Raw genomic sequence first — 10486 nt, 5'->3', positions numbered from 1 at the left:
TTGTTTACCTAAACAGCTTAAATGCAGATTAGATAACATTTCATAACCGAGCAATGTTGTTAAGTGTAAGATGTACAGTCGTGTGAGAGAGAAAATACACAATCCCACAATTCAAAGCTTTTAGGTGTCAGCACATGATAGAAATAAATATGTACTCATATTCTAACAATGTCTGAAAATTAGGCAAATAAAACCTCAGATGAACAGCAACATATGACATGTTACACTGTCATTATTTAACTCAAGCAGAACGCAGAAGCAGTGTGTAAGTACACCCCGTGGTTCAGTAACAGTAGCCCACTGTTAGCAGCAGTAACTTCAAGTTAAAAATACTTTTCTTGTCTTTTTCGCGTTATCATACTCTTGCTTTGTGGTGGAGGAATTTTGGTCCAGCTCTTCTTAACGCTGCTACAGCTCTTGAGGTTTCCAGTATTTGCTCAGCTTTCCTAAGGTCCAATCAGGTTGAGGTCTGGACTTTGGCTGGACCATTGCAACACCTTGATTCTTTTCTTTTTCAGACATTCTGTTGTAGACCTGCTGCTGTGTTTGGGATCTTTGTCCTGTTGATGATCCAGTTTCAGCCAGGCTTCAGCTGTCGGACACATGGTCTCACATCTGACCCTCACATGGACCTGTGGCCCATATCATCAGTTCTCCACCACCGTGCTGGACTGTTTGTATGAGGTGTTGAGGCTGATATGCTGTGTTTGGTTTCTTCCAAACATGGTGCCATACGTTATTTGCAAACATCCTAACTTTGGTCTCATCTGTCGAACAGGACACAGTTCTAGAAGTCTTTTAATTAATGTCCTGATATGTAAAATCAGTCTGTGTTTAACATGTGGTTCAATGTTAAAATAATAAAATGGCAAACTTAACTCATTAATGTGAATAATATACCTTTTTTTATCCTTACATGATGTAATGAAAGACTTTTTTGGCTGCAAACAAATTTTTATTTTTTATTTTTCTATACTGTTAGTCTGTCAGTTTGTTCCCTATTTGATTCACATGTCATCTAATGACAAGAAATAATTTAACACAGATATGTGATTTTATGCACATGTTTATCCAAAAGCAGGGTTTAATATTACAAAAAGCTGTAAACCTGATAATATGCATCGTTATATAGGCTGAAACTGATATATTTACACACGATGGCTTCTTATTTCATGTAATGACAAAAAATCTACACTATATTCAGTTATTGTTGTAATTAAAGGAAAATAAAAGTATACTGCATGTCCAGTGGGTAACAGCACAAACTGCTGGCGTGTTCTGTCCTCTGGTGGTGGAAACAGCACAAACACCTGACAGCATGTTCTCATACTTTAGTCCTGACAAAGAGACTTTTTAATGAGTGAGTGAAATATGCGGGCCTGATGACCCGTTCCATACATTCTCAGTTATCTGTTCAAAGATCGTCTCACAATAAACTGGTATTTTTTATGAGAAGGAAAGGTTATAAGCGAGATTAGAGCAGTAATTACATAACAGCACGTCTCTTTCACAGAGAACATGACAGCTATGAAGATACTTATTACATGGAAGCTTACATACTCATCCTCACTAACTAAAGTCTGCTGGACTGAGGCCAGATACACTGCAGTCTTCATATGAGCTTATCACATGATTCACGTTTAAAACCCCAATTCCAAAGAATGGCTCTGTGTAAAATGTAAATATTAACTGTAAAAAAAAAAACATGATAATAATAATGAACCAATGTCTTATTCACAATAGAACATGGAAAACTGTCACAGTGGATGTTTTTCTGTCACAGTTTATGGTTTGATTGCAGTCGTGTTCAGGCTTTGTCACAGTTTATGTTTTGATAATTATGTTTTCAGGTTCTTTGTCATGTTTTTAGATTCTGTTCTTGTCATGTGTCTCCCCGGCCATCAGCTTCACTCACGTCACCTGTTTTCTTGTCATCAGCTGCACGCACTCAGTAATCACTCCCTCCACAGCATTTAGTCTCCTGGTTTCCTTTCATTCATTGCAGAATCCTCACTGACCCTTCATGCCTTGCCACAGAAGTTAAGTCTGATTTCCTGCCTCATAGTCTTGCCATAGTTTACCCACAGCTTCATTTTCATAGTCTTGTTTTTCTATTTATCCATAGCCTTGTCTTGTTTTTTCTAACATTAAATATTTTTTAATCCAGCTCTGCCGCGCTTTATGTTTTGGTCTTGCTCCCTGTTTTTTGAATAAACCCTTTTGAATCTTGAAAGAATTGCATCTGGGACCTACCTCACCACTCGATCCCTGACAAAAACAGCTCCCTCTGTCACACATCAGTTGCGCCTTTATAGGCCTCGGGTATGTATCAACTTCGAAGGCATGTTTCTCTTCTGTATTTCTTTACAACAAAGGTGCAGCTGTCCCAGTTGAAAATGCATTGGTGGAAGAGGCTAAAATGTGTTTAAAAGAATAAGGATGTGGCCATGCTTTCAACTGGTGAAAGGTGAGGACTGCAGGAAGGCCCAGCCCAGACTCATGTACTATGAAGGTATGCTGTTGACAAACATGCAGTTTGGCATTATCATGCTGAATAATGGGCTGTATTTAATGAAAGGCCTTCTCTGAAGAGATCTCATCTGAATGGGAGCTTTCGCTGTTCTAAAACCTGTATGTACCTTTCAGCACTGATGTTGACTTTCAAGATATGCAAGTTGTCAGTTCCATAGGCATTAATGCACCCCCATGCCTTCAGGATAAGAACCCAGATGGTTCCTCTTGATTCTGGTGTACACGGCGTCCATAATTTCTATAGAAAATGTACAATTCAAAGAGGAGAAACAACCGGTGAGAGAAACAAAAGATATGAAGGAGAGATAATGATAGAGCACACAGACACTTTTCCGTCTTGTAAGTCAGTTTTGGACGGTGGAGTGGATTCATTTTAGTAAACATTAGGCTCATCTCATTTGTCTGATTCCAGCCTCTGTCTCCTCTCTTCTCTGTCCTCCAGCCTGTGGCTCGGAAATCGTTCACCGCCAGAAATAGTTTTAATGAACCCCGAGCGGAGAGGAGGCTTACTGTAAATGAAAATATGCCACTACTTCTTTGCTGAAGTTTCTTTGGCATCTGAAGAGGGAGTGACCCATTAATCCCATTTTATAAACCGAATCAAAAGTACATGCATACTTTCATAAACAGAATTAAAGCTCATCCAACAGAAACAACCAATTTAAGCTTTCAACACAACAATGGTTTTATGATGCAGCTGTGTCATGCGCTGGTTTACAATAACGTTTCTTATTGATCATCATAAAATGACTGGGGATCACCTATTCCCCAGGAAAAGGAACCATGTTACAAATAAAAAACACATTTATTAAAACTAATCATTATATAATCTGAAAATAATTTATAAATTTATTTAATTGAAATCATTCTTGGAATAGATTTCTTCCTGGTCATGTAAGTTTTTATTTCCACTGAGATATGACCATTTCCAGACTTCCTGAAGAACGTGGTACTGATACTGGACTGGTTTTGGTTTTGGGAGTGCTGTTGTTGAGCTGCAATATCGCCCATCTGTGCTCGAACTTTAAACCTTTACTGTGATAACCAGCTGAGGGTTAACATCAGGATGGAGCTAACATCACAGAAATGATTTGCATCAGCTTGAGGCTGAATTCATTGATAACAATTTTTGGCCAAAAGCATGTCACATGACCTGCAACTACTATGGCAGCATTACTCAGTGTTATTTGTGGGGTAGCACAGGACTGATAATGAAAACCTGAGACTTTATTCTCTTTATTAGGAACATCCTATAAATACTGAGTAGGACTGCCCAAGTTCACCTCATTTGTGGCAGCACCATATTGAGTAAAATCTCAGAAGATTCACAAATATTTTGATTACCCAGTAACAACGGCGCTGTCACGATTCACTGCCACAGGAATAGACAAACAGTGATTGAACCCAGTATGGCTGAAGTGGGACTAAGCTGAAAACTCCAGTCTACCGCAAACGTAGTTTAGATCCTGCCTTCCTTATTAGATGTACTGATGCTCATACAAACTGGGTGCTTGCAGTAGCCAATTATGCCATGAATTCAGCCAGAATTGATTCTCAAATCGCTAATCTCATATCATTAGCTTCCTGTCACATGAGAATTCAATATAAAAACAATCTGTGCTGTCAGGCTGAGCATGCTGACACCTTAAAAATGCTGTAACCATTATGACCAGCTGAGATGTGCAGTGCTGTAATTTGGCTCCCTGGTTTGATGGTCATAGTCTCCACCAAACAGTGAGCTGCTTGGGTTTGTTGACAAGCCTCGTGTTCTGCAGTCATACCAGGAATGAGGCCTGTCCCCGGTGAGTCGGCGTACTGCTGTTGTCTTGCTCTGTTCGTCAGCAGGGCTCTGTGGTGCGCACAGTATACCCGCTGCTCTGCTTTGTGGTTTCAGCCTAATCCAGCAGGGCTGAGAGGTAATGTTAGGTTAGTGGCTGATGATCAGCGTGCCTCTACTCAACAGAAACTATTACTTTGCAGTATTTGCAAATCTGTTAAGCAAGGTACACTTTGTTCCAGAGCAAGGACAAAAAACAAGGCTCATAATGGTGAAAAATCAGTTTTATTACATACACAGAAGCCACTGAAAAAAAAATAAGAACAAATTCGTAAAATCAGCAATGCCTCCAAAATATTCTGATACGTACCAAATATAATACTAATACAGAAACAAAGCCAAGGACATACAAAGATATTTGCATTTCTATGTGTCAAAACACTAACGAATACAAAGTCTTTCCTTCCTACAAAAATACCTTCAACCCACCCTCATTTTGAACATAACAAACATACACATACTTACATTTCCTGTGATAAACGGGTTTATTAAGAGTGTGGGGCTCTGGTCTTGCATCAAATTAATAGCTCAGGAATTAGATAAACACACACAAACACAGAGGCACGGTTTTTATTTGTCTCCTCTAAACCCATAAAGTGTTCCAATAATTACAATGCCGATACCACGTGTGTCCGCTAGATGGCATCATTGACTTAGATCACAATATTGCAACGTTCCCACTGTTTCATAGACCTGTAACTCCATTGTACTTGGCAGGTTTTTAAAACCCTGAGACTAGTTTAAAAGCACAAATACGTTAAAAACACAGATAAATCTCAAGTAAATCTTTGGCTACGATGTCAAACTAAGGTGCGTAATAGCATTTTTAATGGGATGTTTTACGTCTGTTTTTGCCATTCCGTTTATTTTCCTAACTTTACTGTTTACTGTGATATTGGTTCACAAACTAGGAGAAAACAAAGGGAGAAGTGTTTGGAGAGCCTGACCCAGATAACCGTTTTCCTCCTCTGTGCTGCAAATGCAGGAACAGGCACACCTGCAGGGCTTTCAGCAGTAGAAATCTAGCCCATGCTTGTGCTGATGCTGGGAGGAAGTGGTGCTCTCATCTGAAGCCTGAGCGGGGCAGCCAGGAGGGGCTTTGCCACCAAGTTCCCAGCTATGCAGGTCATCGGTCACTTTTGAGTCCAACAGAGTCTCCCTCATCTGCTGGTTCTCCCTTGTTGCTGCCTGCCACACCACCTCCAGCTCCTCCTCTACCTCCCTGAAGGAATGAAGAAAATCAGAGTAAATTCAAGGAAATCCAGTCAGTCACCCTGTCTCACCGTCTCACTCAGTGGTCATCCTGTGTTTTTCCTTTGGTGTGAGACATTTGGGTTGTCAGAAGTCACCCTCCAGAACATCTCTGGAACATTTCCAGACTGCAGTGTAAAGAAACGGCTACAAATGAATGCTACAGCATCTTTAGAAATAGCTTATTTGCTCTTAGAGCATCTGCCCATTTCTACAGTGCATCTAGCATCACCATAAAGGCTACCGCAGAGAAAAGGTGACCCTGTTGGGAAACAATCTCTGCAGCAGAATGCATCAACTCATTTCCCGATTATTTGTAAAGAAATGCCTGCAGCTTCGCATGCTGTGATTTAATTAAACAGGCCTGCAGCAGTGACAAGAGACAGCTCTGGTGTTTGTTTTTTTAAAGCTACATCAGTATCCGGGGCATGTTCGGACAAGTGAGGTAACACGCAACATCACTTTGACTGGCTGCGCTCAAACCTGGTTAAACACATGATTGGATTAAACAGCACTGATCTCACAAGAACACACAAACTCTGATTACCAAGTGGCCAGGGTGCTGGCCTCTTCTCCTTCAGCTATTATAAGAAAACACAAAGCTTGTTAAAAATTCCTGTGCCTGGTGGCTTAAAGTCCCACGAGCCACAACACTCTCCTCCGTCTCAGAACGGATTGTTCAACTGAAGCACGGCAGCACTCCCTCAAATTAACTCACCAGGCACAGCGCAGGACAAATCATCCCTGAATTAAGTCATCGGGGCTCAGTCTGTGTGCTGTTGCGTTGCACTCAGATGACATGACAGCTGCAGAGTGGCATGATTGCTAAAAGCTTCACACATTCAAACTGAAATAAATCAAACTGAGCTTTTCTGAAGTATTCCACCAGAACAGGCAGATGAGACTGGTTTGACGTTCAGGTCACTGAACAGGTCACTTTAGCAGCTAAAGACGAAACTTTTCATCGGAAGTTGAACTCTTAAATTTGATTGCATTTAGCTTTTACTGCATAAATCTGTTTTTTTTTTTTTTTAATCCTCCAGATCAAATCCAACTTTTTCTTTTGGGCAAGACTATTCAGCAACTTCATTAAAAACAGAGCAAATGTTAAAGACAAAACAGTACGAAACTTCACACGATCACAATTCCCATCATTAAAACACAAAAGGGCCTTTATATCACTCAGCATCTGGTCCCCAATTACTCACTTCCCCAACTTACTGTTAAATACTTGCACACAACTGAGACAGAGGAGTTTGTTCACACTATAATTAAAGTTCAAATGTAGCCTGTCTCTTGGGTTTCAGTTATGCTGTAAGTTCTCATGAATACTTCATCATAACTTTGATGCGGCTTGTTGGTTGCAGTGAGCACAATCACAATCTCCAAAACAGTTGTGATACGGTGTAGAATGTAAATAAAACAGATGCGCATCATTGTATCCCTCACTGAAAACAGGAATGATAACAGCAGATAGAATAGTGCATCAATAGTCCCATTTACATGCTGCAGAGCATACTTTGTTTAATGAATCACGCCCACAGTACGTCCTCCCATGCAGCTGCAGTGTTTCCACCCATCTTCATCTTTATCGCATCTATATTCCTCAAAACTTTTTTTTCTTTACTGCAGCCCTCTTGTTCTGCACTGACCTCCACAGGAGCTGGTGTTGACAGAAAAAGTAACCTAATCCCTGTGGGAGATCATCTTACATGTAAGTAAAGCTGAATTCACAGCACAGGCATCTGTAGGCTACTCATATGGTGATTTTGTCAGATGAGATGTTGCGGTCATAAAATTAGGAATTCAGTAGAGCATAGCATCATTTTAGAAATGTTTTAAGAGACCATCAGTTGACACGAGGCCTTAATGGGCTGAACGACAATATCTGGTAAGTATAGCGGTCAAAGAAAGGCAGCAGAATAACAATGACAGAATAATAATAAGAGCAGCTTTATGGTTTTACTGTTTTAACAAACAGATGAAAAAAGAGGGAACTTTGGAGCATATGTGGAGCATTCAAGAGTGATTCGAATCCCAACCACCTGATTTCTTGTTTTGACAAGCTCAAACACAATAATTAATTTTTTCCTAGTGTCACAGAAATGCTCTTACTGTCTCGACACTTTCTGACAAGCAGCATATGTGTTCCAAAACCTGTATATATGTACATCATTCAGCATCCGAGGTGCCACCAGAGTTGTGCAAGTCACCTGTAATGTGCACTACTGCACTCACCTGTCATGACTGATGCTGACCTCTGAACTTTGTGCTGACAATAAGATGGCTGTTCCCTTTCCTCTTTAGGCTGAGAAACATAGCATCTGTTATTGCCATGAAAATGTAAAATCTTTGATTCATCAGCTCACACGAGAGTTTTCCACTTTTCCACTCTTGTTTTAACCAGATTTGTGATCTTCAGAAGTGTTCCTGAGCCCACGTAGTTATTTCCAGTAGAGAGTCATGTTTGCTTTAACCAATAAAGACCCAAAGTACCTTCAAAAGATTTGAATTGGTATCCTCACATACCTTCTCTCTTTTACACAGACGGAATCTTTCAATTTTATACAGCAGATGCTATTTAGAAAGATTAATCATGAAGAAAGAGAAGGAGAGAAAACACAAAGGAGTAACAGCTCCAAGGCGACGGTATATAATTACCGGTGTCTGCTGTTATAATGGCCGTTTCATTAAAGTTCCTCTGTCATAAACTGTCAGCGTGTCAGTTCACACATCATCAGATGAAGCAATCAGCTTCCCCTGTCTGGACCTTCTTAACTGCTGATTATAGTGACGAGAGCCTCAGCATAACCGTACATGATGAACGTTGTTCATATATTCATAGTTTTTCTTATCAAGCCTTACTGATTTGTTCCCTGCTGAGCATGGCTGCTTTTTCTGTTGAAACATTCACCACACCGTAACCACACAGGTGACAGAACATAAAAGGCTCACATGGATTTTTTAAAACAGCTCCTGCGGGACTTCAGAGACAAGAAAACTTCCTGTTGTTGTTTGGACTTGAGGACTCGAGGACCTTGAATATATTTCACTTAGCTCCTGGAAGATATTTTTAAAATTTTCTTGAGAACACTGATTGACTATGAGAATGATGTGTCTCAGAGTGACTGACATGGACTAAAAACAAACTTCGTCCCTTGTCTTCCTTGGGTAATGACCCCCACATATTGTGTGCCAATTACCTCCAACCCAAACAGTTACCTGTGGCAACCGCTCTCACCACTGCTCCCTCATACTGAATAAAAAAGATTAATATTGCCGCAGAGAGAGATGGAAAATTCAATAGAAATGTGTTTTGGTAGGACAGCTGCTGTGACCATAAGACCACGCAGATGTAGTCTGAGTGTACTTACCATACCATAAAAAGACTTAACATTCGTTCCATTTTTCCTGCACACCTCCCCTGCAATTACAGTCCGAGTGAGCTGCGGTTGTCTCACTTGGACTATCGCTCTGCAACAGACCACCTCGCTCCATGCCATTACTGCTCTGTCAGTCCAGCTACAAACCAAGCCATCAACACGTACTGGAGAGATTGGGACATATCACTGGGATTAAAACTACGGCACCAGGCAGATTCAAGCCACGTTTATCAAATCATTTACAGTTTGTTTATATAAACGATGAGTCTCGCACACCAGAGTTAGTTATGGAGCTCCACAAGGTTCTATCCTTGGACCAATACTTTTCCCCTTACACATTATTCTGTTATACTATTCAGCAACACAGCATTAATCTCCTTTACTATGCAGAGGCCACTCAGCGATACATATCTGCAAAGCCAGACAAAACCAGTAACTTAAGATACAAGCATGCCTTATAGACGCAAAGGCTAAAATAGCCATTATGCCAGTATTTTGGCATGATAATAATGTGAGAAACTCTGGAATTATTTTTCAACAGGATAAGTTTCCCAAATCAAGTCTTTGGGACCGCCATCTTTTATCTGGACAGTGTTGCTAAATGCCACCAGCTGAGCCGACATGCTGCAGTGAGGGACTTCTGTTAGTCTCCCTGTCAAATCCAGGAGTTTAGGTCATTCCTCTCACATGTAAAGCTCTCACTGACAAAGCTCCATTGTATTTTAATAACTTAAAAGTAGATTGTACAAACAGAGTTCTTAGAGTGCAGCTTTCTTTGTGGTTACAGGGTTTTTCTCAACTTAAAGGGCCCTTGCTGTGGATTTGCACATTCTATATTTTTTTTATTGAAATTAAACTGAATCAAAACCCTGAAAATCTCAAAACAGGGCAGCAAGTATCTTCATTTATGTCAGATGAACCCTTTTATGTGAAGATATTATTTCCTAATGACACGTTTAGAAATCGTTCAACAAAAATGTACACAGAGCTGGAAAAACACTAGAAAATGATAAAATGACCAAATATGTCACTCAGCTCATCATTATTAACGGTTATAAGTGTTTGTAAAGGTTAATTAAAGCATATACATCTTTATGCTTCTGCCTTCATGTCACATGGAATTACCTCAAATACATTCTTCACAAACCGGATCAAATGTGGCTCTGATTTGTGTTCCAGTGGAAGGAAATGTTTGTGTTACAGAACTGTAGGGCACATTATTCTGTGAAGGACAGGCGAGCAGAAAAAGTGGCTTATTTCAGTGGGTGCAAGAAATGGCACCTTTGTACTGGGTTCAGCTCTACAAAATGACTATTGATTCTTCAGGTGAGTTTGTGCTGCTATTAGGAAACACCTTCTCTATGCCAATGCCAGTTCTCACCCGCAATATGTTTAAAGAAACAGGTTGGACAGAAAAGGGTTGCAAAGAAACAGGCAAAGAGTTTTACAAAATCAACTCCCATCACTGTCAGTTTCATCCTTC

The 10486-nt window shown here is 40.2% G+C and overlaps 1 protein-coding gene across 1 annotated transcript in view; it reads right to left on the bottom strand.

Annotated features, from left to right (window-relative positions):
• Positions 1–4577: 4577 nt before the first annotated feature.
• Positions 4578–10486, bottom strand: part of cep89 (centrosomal protein 89) — a 45443-nt gene continuing 39534 nt past the window's right edge. The window contains exon 18 of the mRNA XM_072381014.1: positions 4578–5591. Coding sequence (XP_072237115.1) covers positions 5378–5591 — 214 coding nt within the window. The 3' untranslated portion in view covers positions 4578–5377. The remainder of the gene's footprint in view (positions 5592–10486) is intronic.

This window comes from Leuresthes tenuis, unplaced genomic scaffold (genome assembly GCF_036924035.1).
Source record: "Leuresthes tenuis unplaced genomic scaffold, fLeuTen1.0.hap1 SCAF_2, whole genome shotgun sequence".
In the NCBI taxonomy this organism is placed as follows: Eukaryota; Metazoa; Chordata; class Actinopteri; order Atheriniformes; family Atherinopsidae; genus Leuresthes; species Leuresthes tenuis.
This window is presented reverse-complemented; position numbering and strand designations above follow the sequence as displayed.